Source organism: Equus caballus, chromosome 25, assembly GCF_041296265.1.
Source record: "Equus caballus isolate H_3958 breed thoroughbred chromosome 25, TB-T2T, whole genome shotgun sequence".
NCBI classification, from domain to species: domain Eukaryota; kingdom Metazoa; phylum Chordata; class Mammalia; order Perissodactyla; family Equidae; genus Equus; species Equus caballus.
In genome coordinates this window covers 23851705-23867882 of record NC_091708.1, presented here as the reverse complement: position 1 = coordinate 23867882, position 16178 = coordinate 23851705, and the positions used below count along the sequence as shown (strand labels likewise).

The window sequence follows — 16178 nt, the reverse complement described above, 5'->3', positions numbered from 1 at the left end:
GTTCTAATCAACTGAGATTGAATGAAAATAAAAATGAAGTGACATATATGATATACAAAATACCATAGCTGTTCAAAAAGTATTTACTTTTAGTTGTGGAGGTAATAGGAATTGAACTGGGTTTTAAAGGATTAGGACAGTTAGAAATGAGGATACTGTTGTGGAGAATGGAAAGTACAGACTTGTGATGGGGACTGGAGGTAGCTTGTATGGATGGGAAAGTAGGCTAAATCTGTAGAACTAGTGGGATTCAGGGCAAGGAAGGTAAAGAGTAGGGACAGAATTATACTGGGACTTGAATTCCAATCTACAGAGATAGCCTTGGGTTAATTGGCAACTACAAGCCATTAAAGAGTTTTGCGCAGGAAAATGGTATGATCAAAGCTGTGTTATAGGAATATTAATTTGGCATCTGTGGCCAGAAATCACTGAATCTGAAGTAACCTAGAAGAAGAGATGTATGGTTAGAGATTACAGAATCAATCAGGTCATAAAATAATAAGGTCCTAAATTAGTGTAGCAATAATGAGCATGGACAACAGCAACTGATATAATCCACATTTCCAAACCCCCAAAGGCCTTCAAGTCTTATTGAAGTGAGGTAGAAAAGATGGGGAAAGAAAAGGATCAAAGGCAACTATGGCCTGAGACTTTAGTCATAACTTACCACTCTTTATAGGACCCAAAGGGAAACAGATTTGATCACAAACACCAAACTATACTCAGAATCTTTCTTCCTTTCTGACTGCTAAGGTCAAGTGTTATTAGGTCCAATGTGTGCCATTCTCTCATTGCTTAAGACTGCCTAATATTCAGCAGATATGCAGTACAGTTGTAAAAGTTGTTAAAATATTGAAATACTTATGTACTGGTTGGTAAAAATCTGCTGCCCCAAGTCCCTTGATTGCCCTTTTAATGATCTGACCCATTTTCCAGGCTCACTGGCTTATCCCACAATCCAGCACCTAGAGAGGTAGCATCAGGCACATAAGTGGGCATGCAGAAATCTGCTTGATGCTATAGCTAATGTCTCTTCTCATCGATCAATGATATGCCATCCTGGGTTGTAATATTTTGAATGTTATGGCTAGGATGAAGTTTTCTCCTGGAAGGTTCTCAAGTTCTTCAAGCAAATAGACTTCTGTTAGGCCTACACATGTCTGAATCTCAGGGATAGATCCATGCTAGGTTCAAGTTGAAACTCTGTTGCACTGAAATTCACAGGATTTCACATCTAAATAATGGTTAATTGATAATTTTAAAAACAGTTAATACCGAGTCCTAAGGAGAGTACAATAAGATATGTACTTTTATTCCTGAAAATGGGAATATAAAGTAATAGACAATAGGCTAATGAGTTTGAAAAGTTAATGTTATTTTGCCTAAGAAAAATTTTTTAAGTGGAAGAAAGATATAAGGGAATGAGATGATTATAGAAAACTTGTTTATCATTGTAAAAAATTGGGATCAATCTGAATATCAAACATTAAAAAAATAGTTAAGCCAGAGTGGTTTAGCTTATGATAAATTTTATTTTTGTCTTTATACAATTCTGAGTTGTTAGCAATTTTGGAAAGAATAAATAAGGTTAAAGATAATCCTAAAATCTCCAGAGGCCTTTCCTAAAAGTGCATGCCCACAAAGCTTTTGGGCCTTTTTTTAATGATCTTTATTTTTATTTTATTTTTTGGGAGGAAGGGATTCTTTTTCATTTATTTTATTTATTTATTTTTATTGAGGTAACATTGTTTTATAACATTAGATAAATTTCAGGGGTACATCGTTATATTTCGATTTATGTATAGATTACACCATATTCACCACACAAAATGTAATTTCCATCTGTCACAGTCCACATGTGCAAAGGTTTAATTATAAAACTCAGGATGATCTCACATTTCTTATCCAGACAGTGGACACCTTAAGAATATAGAGTTTTCAATGAAAAAAGACTTTGCCTTAATATTCTTTACTCAGCCAGGTTGTATTTATGTGTGATTCTATGTGCATATACATGTGTGTACACATATATTAATTCTTAACATATGACAATTTTGAGGGTTTTGGCTTTGGTTTTTGATAGACTTGTCCTAATCCATCAGTAATTGCCTTTCTAGTCTGAGCAGATGCTTAAATTTGCAACATGGCATCCTGCAGCTTGGGTGCCATTTGCTGCTATGGCACCACAGACTTGCTCAAATTCACAATTTTGTCCAAGTAGTCTGTCTTCCAGCCAAATGAGCTAATCAATACCAGGGAGATTGGCAGGATGCTAATTCATTTCACACAGATTCAGATGTGCAGAATCCAGGGCAGTTAAAAGTCTCCTCACCTAATTCATTGATCAAAAAAGAATCTGGGCTGTCTGATAGAAAGAAAATCCCTTGTATGCATGCATTGGTCCTTGTGTTGTATTTGTGTAAATGTTGGCTGCGCATGGGGAAAACTGGTTCTCTTCTAGTGCAAGGGATCCTGTGCTCAAAATCCTAGCACCACTATTTGTAGGAACAGATTCCTTATTCAAAACAAATGCATAAAGTTGAGAAGAAGCATAATATTGTAATAATAGCGAGCCTTTCTCTGGGGGCCCAGATTCTTGCGGGGTTCTCTACCTACGTATAACAGAAACTGGGACTTTGAGTTGCGCAATTCCTGGCAACATTGTAATTCACATGAATTGGCACCCTTGGAGTTGTGTAGTGCACAGCCTGAATCTAGCTGATGCAATGCCCTAAAACTATATTCTTTAAAGAGACTCATTAACTTTTAAAGAGGAATTGTTCAAGGGACAGAGGCTCTTCATATTTATAGAGATTTTCAAAAAATTAATCAGATTATGTATAAGGAGGAGTTTTATAAAATGTTAAGTTACTGTATAATATATATTATCAATATTAACTAAAGTACTTATCTAAGGAATTGATGCTTAGGGGATAAGATAGATTAGAGAGAATGGAGACTTCTTTGTATTTTACAAATTCCAAACTGGTTGATGTTTTATTTTATTTCAAAGAATTGCATTATCAGCTAAAGAAGAATCTAATGTTAGCACAACATGATAACTTCAAGAGTCACACTTCCAGTAATAGTAGCTGATAACCGCCAAGATGTTTCTGAAAAGAGAAAGTGCTTATTTTATCAACAACAAAAAGAGCAATTAGGAAATAATATTTGGTACATTTCCAGGGGGGAGATATTTCGTATTAAAAAGAAAAAAAATACCCCAGCCCTTACCATCACTTGTGAAACTTGTTCAAACCAAAGTTTATTTCATCTTTTCAACTTTTTCTTGGTTTTAGATGAGGAATTTTGCCCCTTGGGAATCAAAGAAGTTGATTACACCTCTCCCACTAGAATTGTGCAATGCCTTTAAATAGTTCTCCTGAAGTCTGTTTTCCATTATCATTTGAATTTCACAATACATTTCCAAATGCGCTTTTGGATATTTTTATCCAAAACACTGTTTTCCAGTGTTATAAACTCTTGATTACTCAAAATGTTTTGGAGGGTATAGTGCAAGGTTGGTTCCTTTTTATACTATATTATTTTTAAAATAAATTATAAAATCCGTAGACAGAATCTGACTGGTCATATGGAAGATTTCTTTAACTTACTTTTCAGTACTCTTCTATTTATAGAATCATCAGATGTTAGCACTGGAAAGGTCATAGACATGATTAATTGTAACTTCTGTATTTTGTAGGAAAAGAAAGTCACTTGCCGGTGACCCCATCACTTATTAGTGGAAGAGCCAAGATTGCAACTCAGTTGTCTTGACTCCAAGTCTGATGTCCTTTCACTTCATCCTACTGTTAGTCTCTCTCCCTTGAGTCTTCCCTCCACACTAAACACACCCTCTACTTTCCAGCAGAGCTTGTTTTTTCTTGCCTTTCTTTGGTTGAGTGACTGCTGGGTCAGGCAATGGGATGGGCAGTGGCAGAGTCAGATAACTGGGAGACTGAATTCACAAAAACCTGTTACCCACTGAGAGAAAGAGACAAGTGCATATATCACACACAGTGTAATATGTGCCAGAGCAGAGGGAAGGGTAATGTAGTCTGGGGGCACAGAAATGAAGGCGATGAAAACTGTCTGAAAAAGTTGGAGAAGCTTTGAAAAACGATCTAGTCTTGAAGGATGCTGGAGGTTCACTCAGAGAAAGGAAAGGCTATGCAAAGGCAGAAGCTGAGTGGAAGTTGGAAAGGGAAAGAAAGGGAAGTAATATTTACCAAGCACCAGAGCATCTACTGGGCACAACAAACTTATAAAAGAAATTCTCTCTTTGATTGGCAAGAAAATTAAGAGTTGGGGACATTATTCTAACATTTACTGAACGCCAACTACATGCCAGTCATTGTCGCTCTATTTACATTATTTCAATTAATCATAACAAATTTATAAGGGATGTACCACTAATATTACACACAAAGAAACCAAGTCTCAGAGAAATTAAGTAAATTTCTCAAACTCCTAAATCCAGTAGATTGAGATAGGGAGGTGCAGTGCAAAACCAGGCTCTACTTGATTCTGAAGCAGGTTCTAACAAGGAAGTGAAATTCACAGGTTCATTAGCTGACAGGCGGGAAGGTTACAGACAGATCAAAGATGTCTTTCTATGTCAGAGTGAAGAGAGAGAGCCTCATCCTGTTGGTGCAGTTTTTAGGTAGAAAGCGATTTGATCAAATTTATATTTTAGGAAAATGTTCAGGCAGCAACATCTAAAATGGACTGAAGGGTAGAGATGAAGGTTGAGGGAGTAGAAAGAGGACTTTGCTAAAAACCTGGATGAGAGATGTCACGTTCATATCTAAGATAGGAGCTGATGGAGGGGAGGGGAGGAAATGCAGAGGATTTTTAAGGAGTTGTTTAAAATCCAAACAACATGATTTTCATTTGGATATTGAAGGAGATAGAGAGAGAAGTAGGAATCAAAATGATGTCTGAGAGTAGAGAACCAATAAGAGTGAGATGAAATAGAGGATTTGAGACGATGACTCTTTTATATGTAATTTTTATATACTTTTAATTGTTTTTACACAAGTAATACCTATTCAGTGTAGCAAAACTAGAAAATGTAGATCAGCAAAAATAAACCTTCAAACCTCGTAATTCTGCCATGAATGTGTACCATGTATGCATATCCTTAAAGATCATTTCCTTTGTCTCATATATGTATTTATTAGCCAAAGAGGATCAGACAACACGTATAGTCTTTGAAACATGCTTTTTGTACGCCAGCTACATAATTTGAGTGACTTTCCATATCAAAAATTATATTTTTATGGTTAATATTCCATTGGATGGATGTATCATAAGAATTTAACTAACTCCCCATCTCTAGATGATTGTGTTGTCTCCAATGCTGTGTAATGATGCATAACAATTATACATACATTTTTGCTTGCTTTTATTTGGGACAAATTCTTAGAAATGAAACGCTCTATCAAAGGGAAAACTCCCTTTGGGGCTTTTGATGTCTACCCTCAGATTGCCCTGCAGAGTAGGAGAGAACCTGTTTCCCCACGTGCCTGCTGGCAATGGGTATTAACATCCTTTTAAAAATTTGCCAAGTTAAAAGGTAGCCACTAATTCGCATTTCTTTATTATGAATGAGGCTAAACAGTTTATCCTTTGATTTTTGGTCGTTTACATTTCTTCTTCAGTAAATTTGTAGTTCTTGTTCTTTGTCAGCTTTTCTACTGGAGTATTCATATCTTTTCATGTATTAGAAAAAGCTCTTTACATATTAAACTTCTGTTTCTCCTTAAGATAGGAATTTGTTTGCTTTGTGAAGATTTTTGAAATATTTAACATATTTTGTACATCCAGTTATTTTAACCTGTATATCTAACTTATTTGTGGTTTATATCTTATCAACGGGGTTAAATTAACCCATTATTACTATTTATAATGGCTGATATGTTTGGTTTTACTTCCATAACTTTAGTTTGTGCTGTTCTGTTTTAAATTCTTTCTTGCTGTTTCTTTTATTTCCTATATTTTTCTATCTTTTTTTCCCAATCTACTGATTTGGAGGTTATACATTTTTTTCTGTGTATAGTTAGGTGTATTTTTTATATGCAAATTTGAACCTGTATTTTTCTTTTAGTTTTATCATATTGGGGTAAATGAAAAGAAATGAGAAATGCACCTTCTTCCTCTTTCCACCCATCTCCTGGTTTCTCTCATATTTTAAACTTTTCTTCTTCATATTGTGCAAAGATGATTATTTTCTTCCATAGAGCATATATTTTTTCTTTATAAGAAGGGACTTTAGTTGATATTTGTTTTCATTTTCACAATTATTTTAGCAAGATATTTAGCAGCATACTATATGTTCCACCTCTTTCCTAATCCCAAGCAATTTATTGGATGCAATTTTTTCCCATTCTTGAGTTCTTTATTTAGATTTCTTCCTCAGTCAATGAAATATATCTTTATTTCCGGAAGCCACACACATCCTTGAAGGTCTTTCTCTTCCCTCATATTTACCCATAGCTTGCTGAGATATAGAATTTTGGGTTCATAATATTTTTTCCATATAGCTGTATATCTTACTCCATTCTTTCTCCTGGCATTTGATTTTGCACAAGAGAAATGAAATATCAGTTCAATTTTCCCATTTATAAGTATCTTGTTTTTCTTTCCCAGATGCTTGTAATGCTTTTCCTTCATCCTGGATGTGAATCAATTTTTATTAATTTTGCCTGAAACTTGATGAGTTTTTTGTGCTAAAGCTTTAAGTAAAGAATATATTCTTGCATGAATAGCACAACTATTACTTCTCCTGTGTCTACTCAGTTCTGTTCTGGAGTTTTCTTTTTACTGCCTCCAGTAACAATTTTAATTTTACCGTTATAATTTATATTTTCTTTTCCATCTCTGTTTATCTTAATCATTTTCCCTTACCCAGCTGCTGACTTCTGTTTAAAGGACATCATGTTGTTTTGCATGTTCTTGAGGATCTGTGCAAATATTTACTGAAATTTTTGTAGACAGAAATATTCAGTAATATGAATAATTCAATAATGATTCACTATTTAGTAATACGATGCTTTGAAGCAATGTTCCCTTTCTTTATCCTGAAGTATTTTTTATAAGTCACATATCATTATAACTATTTTTAAAATGTTTCTCTCATTCTTAAATTGTCACAGATCTATCCAGATCTAGAACTTTCTACCACATAGCATGGGAAAATGTTTTTAAATATAATCAAGAATTTTAGAAGACGTTGTTTTTTCTAACAATTACATTATATTATGCATCTTGTCTCTTAATAATGATTGTTTACATTTTTAGCATATTATAATGATGAAAACAAGGACTTTAGCATCCAAGAGACCTGGATTTGAGACACAGCACATGTGGTGGTAAAGAACTTGGCTTCTGGATCCAAATTATCTTGGTTCGACTCCCAGCTCTGCCACTTACTCACTGTGTAACTTTACCAAGTTATTTAACCTCTTAGTGCCTTAGTTTTCTCACCTATAAAATAGGATTAATAAAATTATTTACTTCATAGGTTTTTAAGGAAATTGAAAAGCTAATATTTATAAAATACACAGAACAGTCCCTGGGGCATAGTGAATGCTATATATATAAATTTGCTTTAAAATTCTAGCTCTAACCTCCCTCTCAACTTTGTTGCAAACCTCAAACTGATCTAAAAAAAAGAATGAAGTCTTTTTGAAAAATAAATGAATAAGCCAGAGCTTATCTACCCAGAAATAGGTATAGACAATGACAACAGGAAGAAGAAAGGAATGTGCTACCATTTAAAAATATTTGACTTACTAACTTACAACAAGATAATTGTAATTTGAATTTTCGACATAAAGAGGTAATAAACCAATGTTAAGTACTAAAAAAATTCTAGTTCTGTCACCTGCTAGCTTAGTAATTTTAGTCAAGTAGTTGAATCTGTCTCCATTTTCTCATTTTACAATGGATATAATAATATGAGTATAATTAATGCATTTATTGATAATACTTATTAGTACTTATTAATACTATGAGGATTAAAGGAGATAATTTGTATAAAATATCATCACATAAGTGTACATTATTTGGTTTCTACATGCAGGCTGGGACTCTACGACATTTAATTGGCTTAACTCAGACTGCAAATCCCTTTCTGCCACAATTTCTCTAATATTGAATTTTTAATTTGGGGTTACTTTACAGATGTGTAACTGCAGAGACAGTAAGTACAAACTCAAAGCCACACTGTCAGTGCAGAGGGAAGATAGGAAGCAAGGTCAATTAAATCCTGCTTTTAATCTTTTTTTTCTTGAGCCTGAGAAAAGCAGGGTCTTTAATTCTTTTTTCTTCAAAGGGCCTATTTCCCATCAGTTGGATTATTTCCCTTAAGCCCTTCACTTTTCCTACCCTTTGTCGAGTGCTTTGAACAGAAACAATGGGCTAAGTGCTTTTTGAGTATCTACAGTTCCTCTCTTCTGCTGGGAGAGGTTGCTGGGGGTGCCGTGGGGGAGGGGAGCTGGCCAGGTGGGGGGCGGTGGAGTATGGCGTATAGCATGTTTATCAAGATTTTTTTTGTGTCAAGTATCATTGATTCCTTTTAGTCCCATAGCATACATTGCTACTTTGAATTTTGCCACAAATAAGCCCAGACATATCATGCTGCATTGTGTTGTGATTGTAACTAATTGTGGGACATAATAGGCCATTGTACAACCTGCAAATAACAAACTGCATCACTCTTTTGAAGAAAAAAATCTTGGTTTCTCTCTTTGCTTGAATTTTACTATTATTTCTTTAAAAAGCTGTTGTTTGGATTTTCCCCCTAATTAGTTTCAAAAATGTTAACTCTCAATTGATGTACCACATAAGATGGACTTCCCTGAGTCACTCTCTGCCCACAGCTTGCCCATCAGGGACATACAAATCAGAAGGTTCGCCAGGAGGAATCAGCACTTGTCTTCCATGTCCTGATGAAAATCACACCTCTCGACCTGGAAGTACGTCCCCTGAAGACTGTGTCTGCAAGCAGGGATATCGAGCATCCGGCCAGACGTGTGAAGGTAAGTCTCCCACCGCTGGCAGATAGGAAATATAAAAGCTGATCTCTGTTAGGGAAATAACGCCAGTGTTTTCATCCAGTTCATTTAGAATGATCTTTAAGATTCCTTTCCCTAATCATCTTTGGGGGGAATCCTTTGCTTTTATTACATAACATTTCTTCATATCTTGCTCTGGAGAAAGAAGATCTGAGACCCCAGGAGTAGTTTAACTATGAAACCAGAAAGATTTAGTACTTGGAAAAGATCTGAAAAGAATCTAAAAGAAAAAAAGGCACAAATTTAACAACAAATTTGAATAACAAATAAGCTAGTTTGGGCCCTGGTGATAGTTAAATCCATTTAAAGAAAATTGTTTATGAGTAAAGTGTCTCAATATTATTCATATCAAAAACTGAAAATGTTTATGGGCCAGCCCAGTGATGTAGTGGTTAAGTTCTCATGCTCTGCTTTAGTGGCCTAGGGTTTGCTGGTTGAGATCCCCAGCACAGACCCACAAAAGACTCACCAAGCCATGCTGTGGTGGCATCCCACATACAAAATAGAGGAAGATTGCCACAGATGTTAGCTCAGGGCCAATCTTCCCCACCACAAAACTAAAAATGTTTAATTAGCCCATAACGTGTATAAAAAGCTGTGGCTGCTGGGATTTGTAGCACAATATGCTGGCCTTAATGGTTCTTTATCTCATGCCACCTTAATTAAGAATGAAAATAGCTAATAACATGTGGAGGTCAAGAGCTAGAAAATGTATCCACAAAGATATCAAAATTAGAAGAATTTAGGGCTTAAAAAATGATATTTAGTCTGTATTTAAAATTTAATTGGGAATAAATACCTAATAGGAGTGAGATGTAAGGCTTCTTCTTCCAGATATGCTCTTAGAATTTCAAATGCAGTAAATAGGGATACTGTGAGTAATTTAGCTCTATGTATAAAATGTCCTCTTAAAAAAGAGAAAAATGGAAGATGCTTTATAGACAAAGGCTAACTTTACTTTTTTATCTTATTTCTGTAAATGTTAGTTGTTCACTGCCCTGCCCTGAAGCCTCCTGAAAACGGTTATTTTATCCAAAACACTTGCAACAACCACTTTAATGCAGCCTGTGGAGTCCGATGTCACCCTGGATTTGACCTCGTGGGAAGCAGCATCCTCTTGTGTCTACCCAATGGTTTGTGGTCTGGTTCAGAGAGCTCCTGCAGAGGTATGCAAACTGCCAGTTCACGTTGTTTATTGATTGTCTTGCTTGATTTCCTTGATTTAAATTCTAATGGAGCAGTAAATTCTTAGTTTCTTTTCATTTCATAGACCACAGACCACAGAAAGAGAAAAAATTATAGGAAGTTTGAAGTCAGAACTACTAAGTTCAATTGACCACATCATCATAAACGATGCCCTTTATGCGCCTTTTATGACCAAGCAAAGGAAGGGCCTGCCTGGGAAATGAGTGGACAGGTGACCCCAATCCTCAGATTTCCAGCAGCCAGAGGCAGGGTGCCAGGGAGAGTGTGAGAATGGTCAGAGTGGGGGCTTTGATGCTGACTGGGACTGCAGAACTTAGGGAACCACACCAGTATTCTGCTATAAGAGCAGTTAACCAACTGGTACGTCTTCAGCCTTCACTTGGAAGAGACAACGTGCTATAGAAAGTGGCAGTGTGCTAAAGTGAGATCTCAAGGAGCCTGGTCAGGCCAATAAAAAAGGAGACAGTACCTCAGGTAGAACCTCAGGCACCCCCATCAAATACAGAGAAACAACAAACAGAATGATACCTCAGTTTACCTCCTCTCTTGCCATCTCTAAGACTTACTTTCCTCCTGCTTACAACTGTTGCACAGCAACTTCCTAAGGTTTCACAAGTAGGGTTGGAAGGGAAGGTTACTAAGAAAAAGGAAGAAGGGAACAAGGAAAAGGACTTGAGAATGCCTGCCCACGAAGCTTCTGAATACAGTGTTTACTGCCTACCTAGGGCAGCCAGATGAAATACAGGATGCCCAGTTAAATAGGAAGTTTAGATAAGCAACAAATAATTTTTTAGTATAAGTCCCATATAAGATTTGGGACCTACTTATAATAAAAATTATTTGTTGATTTTCTGAAATTCAAATTTAACTAGCTATCCTAATTTGCTTTTTTCTTTTTTTTTTTTGCTAAATCTGGCAACCTTGCCCTGACCACGTCCCCTAGGCATCCTTTGGCAATATGCTTTGCTGAGGATTTGACTTCCTCAAGACCCCAAGTCACTCAGCTCAGTCTTTTAGAATTCTCTTGGCTCCCACACACCTAGGGAAGCCCACCTACTCACCACTCCAAGGTCCATGGTGAACCCCAAGTGACATCCACTGTTTGTATTTATCAGCTACCAATACTGAACCTGTCTATAAATATGAATTTGCTTATTTACAAAAAGAGAAAGAATAAGTAAATTGAACAAAGGAGATCAGAAAGAAAACGGAAAAAAACAAAATCACTGAGATTCAAGGGCAATTACATTGCTAAAATAAGACCAGGATCCAAGAAATGAGAGAAATCTGAGCGCAAAAAGATTTCTTAGGGAAAAGAACGATTGCTGACACAATGACTAGACATGGTTAAAAGCCAAATTAATAGATTAGAAAACTCAAGAAATTTTTTCTGAAAATAGAGCAAACTTTCAAAGATTAAAACAAATTATGAGAGAATAAAGTGACATGAGAATAGTCATAGGAAATAGTCTTTTTTCAATATTAGGAATCCCAAGAGAGAATGGAGTGGAGGACAAGCACTAATAGAAGATCAAAGAATATATCCCCAAGCTGAAATCCTGAAAATATACACAACTCAAATCTTTGATATTCAGTTTGAAATCACTTACTGAGTGCCAGAAAAAAAATATTAAAAACACATCTGTGTCTGGAAATAATCTTAGTGAAATTTCTAAATGCCCTGGAAAAGTAGGAAATTGTGCCTGTTTCACGGTTAGAAATAAATAACATTACCTACAAAGGAAAGAGAATCAGTCTAGCCTTGAGCCCTTTGTTAGCCATTCTAACTATTAGAAGATAAGAATTGTTTCCAGGATTCCGAAAAAAAAGACTTAGACTCTGGATTTCTAAACTCAGATAAGCTACTGTTTACGTGGGAAGACAAAGGACAGACATTTGCAGTAATGTAATCTCAGTGGTAAAAAGCCTATTACTAAAGAAGTTACTCATAGAAAACTTCTTAGATCTATTCCTGTAAAGTCAATAGTTATAAACTCTGTGTAAACTTTCTGCCCCTTCTTCCACCTCATGGCAGAGGGTAGAAAACATTACATTGTACCCTTCGACTTATTGGCCTTCCAAAGAATAGTGAGAAAAGCAGGTGGACAGCCCCTTTAGGATAAGGTCCGGCCCCAGCCTCTCCCCAATTTCATAATCTACATCCCAACCTTCGCATCCTACGCTGTGTCAGGGTCAGGGTCAGTCGGGGAAGCATGGTTACCATGCGTGTTATGGGATAAGAGACTTTGGAATTGGACTTTACACAATCTTGGAATGAGCTGCGAATGGAAAGTCCAGAAAGAAGATGGAACATCAGAAGAGTTACTACAGACTCCATCTGAGAAACCAAGCCCACTCAGCCGCTGAAGTGGAACCACAAAGGAGAAACATGTTGATAGGTCTAAGAGGAGCATCCCCTCTGTGTAACCACACCCCATGGCTCTACAGCCAAAAACCTGGCAGTGAGCTTGAAGCCACCTGTTGTCAACAGGGTCAGCAGTGGGTACGTGCAAGGAAGGCGAGCAAAGACAAGCTGGAACCCACTGGGCATGTCTGTATTTGTCCATTGCTGAGTCTGACTACAATGATCACTGCTTCACTTCCGCCTTCCAAAATCTAATGCAAGTTCTTCTTTTGACCAACTGTAACCTCGCCCATAAAAAGAGATTCTGTCAACATGCTTCCCAACTTAATGAACTTGTTACAATATAAACCACCACACTCACTTTTTAAAGTTGTCTTTTCTGTCACCTCTGCTAGCCTGTGAGTTCATTATGAGCACATAATGTATTTTCCCCCTCAATCCTTGGTTATAGCTCTCATGAGTGATTGAGAACTTGAATTTAACAAATACATATATTGATAAGTGCATTAATAAATAGGTATATCGATAGTCTGCTTGTGTCACTTCCCATTATGCATTCACATTTTTAAAAAGCAGGCTTGTTCTCTTTTATGTACTTTCAGTTGATAGTCCAATATAAATAAAATAATTTTAATCAAAGTAAGAGATGTTACAGGACTGTGGATCTTCCTAAGATTCCTTCAATTTCATCCCCAAAGCTACTACCTAATTTACTAGCGTGCAAACTTGTCCTAAATGAAGACACTTTCTCAGGCCCCGTCCTCTAGCTTATCATTAATGGATTTAGTTAGTTGAGATATTGTTCTGTGAAACATATTTTTGTTAGTGCTATGGAGTCGATTCTGACTCCTAGTGACCCTGTGGACAGCAGAGCGGAACCCTGCCTGGTCTTTTTGCGCCATCCTCTCACCTTCCAGCGCTATATCCCACAGTGCTCTGCTGCCATTCATAGGGTTTTCATGGCCAATTTTTTTCAGAAGTGGGTAGCCAGGTCCTTCTTCCTAGGAAGTCTTATTCTAGAAGCTCTGCTGAAACCTGTCCACCATGGATGACCCTGCCAGTGTTTGAAATACCAGTGGCATAGCTTTCAACATCACAGCAACATGCAGACACCACAGTATGACAACTGACAGATGGGTGATGTGGTTCCCTGACCGGGAAATGAACTCCGGCTGTAGTGGTAAGAGCACCAAATCTTAACCACTAGACCACAAGGGCTGGCCGTGAAACGTATACTGTATTTCATTAATTCTAAAACACTTTTTCCCCACATGTTAAAATCTCTAAAACTGAGGTGCACCTTAAAATCAGTGGCATTAAACCTTTCCATAGATACTATTGTTTCTTTATTAGTGGCACATGAAATAATGATGTGCCTTACAATTGGGCATTCTGGGATTCAATGGAATATGGCAATTTCATAAGGATTCGCTTCTGTTTTCGGTGGGGTAGTATGAAGAAAGTAGTATTTAACAGATCTAATTTAAATCTAATTATAGGGGCAGAGAATAATTTTAGTTATTTTTGTCTGGAAAATCTTTCTAAAGTTGAGAGAGAAATGAAAGATCAGTGTAAAATGTAAATAAAGCCTTTTACAAATTTCATGTTATCACTAATGTTTTGTAATGTTGAATAATTAGTAGTCTTGATTCTTAGTCGTCATATTGTACTTTTCATAAAGCACTTATACTTATTTTCAATTTTATCTGAATTTTGCATTTCTTTCTAAACTAGTAAGGATTCTTTTGTGGTTTCTCAATGATAACTAGCTAAACTCCAGCATCAGAGTAAGTTAAATTTTACGATAGTATTTTTCCTGAGAAAATGGTTCAAACAACAAGAACCCTACATTTAACATCAGATTTATTTGGGGGAGATCTCATCAAGATGGCGGCATAAGCAGACTCTGAACTCATCTCCCCCCACAAATACAACCAGATTATGACTATTTTTGGAAAAATTACCCTGGAGAGAAAACATTAAATTTATTTTATTTTCAGTATAGATGCTATCACAATTTGGAGATTGACAAGAAGTGTGCATCTAGGGGAAAATCTAATTAGTCTTTAAAATGAGAACCAGAGTATCTTACCACATTGTCTTCTACACAGTAGACTGCTCTCTTAAAAGACTACGTTGCTGTTTTCTAAAAAGACTAGATAAATATTTAGGGATTGCTTTAACGTGAATGTAAGTCAAGAAGCTTTTCCTGCAGAATTTTTCATCTTGTTGAGATAAAAAAGAAATTTTAAGGTGAAACTAATAGATAAGCACCTTCCTATTAAAAATGATAATAAATGGTCATTCCTGATTGAAAAGGAGTGTAAAATGTTTAAGGACTAAATAGGAATTATTGCATTTGCTTTGTTTTCCCAGAGGAGCAATGAAAGTTTATTAAGACCAACATTTGAGAAGCAGAATAATTTGCATGTGTATGAAACATCAACTCTAATTTGCTATCAGTACTCTTGAGAGATGTTGCAAATCTATTTCGTCTTGGGTTGGAAAGCTGGAATGATTTCAGCAGTTTATTGAATCTAAAAGCAGTTGTTTAATATGGTTTTCCAGACCTCATACATCTTGATCATAGGAATTTATCTTATTCACCTTTTAATCCCTCCTGGCACTTGGCATTGTGTTATGCATGATGGACACACTCAATAAAAATTCTGTTTACATGATGGACACACTCAATAAAAATAAAAATGTGGAAAGCAAAGTATTCCCACTCATTTATCATTTATATTGGACTTTGATCCAAAACATCCCAGGAATTGAAATGCTAGGGCTTGTGGTTTAATCTCTCATCTAATTCTTGAATTTTCTTTAAGGAGTAATCAATCCTAAACATATATTTAAAGCACCCAATATTTATGCTTTGCCAACTAATATAATTTAAATGTGTTCCTCAGAATAGATTCTATCAAACAGTGACTTCAGTAGAATATGTGCTGAATATTTTGCCCCAATTTCCTTTCCTATTATTTTAAAGTTAAGCTTTTATCATAAATAAAAGCTTGATGGGAAACCTTGGCAAATGCAGAAAAGTAGAGGAAAGAAAAATACATCTTACCCAGAGTCCCAAGAAAATTCTTGAGTCCCAAATGATTTTGTTCAAAACTCTTTAGAGATTGCCGTGTTGTCTTCTGGTCTTTAGGATTGTAGAAGTGCTTTCTGAGAGCAAACTGAACTTTGTTTTTTTGTAGAGTTGTTTTTGGTTTTTTGTACAATGCTTTATGCTTGTAGGATTATATCTGTAAGCTACTAAAATGAGTATATATGTCCATCCTTTGGCATATTCAACAGGAATCCACTCTCTTTTCCTCTCTGTATCTCTGTTTCCAACAGGGATATATGTACCATCTGACTGAAAGGGTGCACTTCCGTTCATCTGTGCAGCCCCCACAACTGCCTCTGCCTTGCCCTTCCCCTCCCCTGCCCTTTGAGTTTCCCGTTTCTCTCCCCTCCTCATCTTCTCTTCTACCTCTCTTCCCCCTCCCTTCCTCTCCCTTTCTTCTCCCCTCTCC

The 16178-nt window shown here is 36.3% G+C and overlaps 1 protein-coding gene across 2 annotated transcripts in view; it reads left to right on the top strand.

Annotated features, from left to right (window-relative positions):
• The window catches only part of SVEP1 (sushi, von Willebrand factor type A, EGF and pentraxin domain containing 1), a 167132-nt gene that overhangs the window by 47258 nt on the left and 103696 nt on the right, over nucleotides 1-16178 (top strand). For both annotated transcript variants that reach the window (XM_001916149.5, XM_070251692.1), the window contains exons 4-5: nucleotides 8886-9044; nucleotides 10067-10246. In XM_001916149.5, the coding sequence (XP_001916184.3) occupies nucleotides 8886-9044; nucleotides 10067-10246 (339 nt within the window). The remainder of the gene's footprint in view (nucleotides 1-8885; nucleotides 9045-10066; nucleotides 10247-16178) is intronic.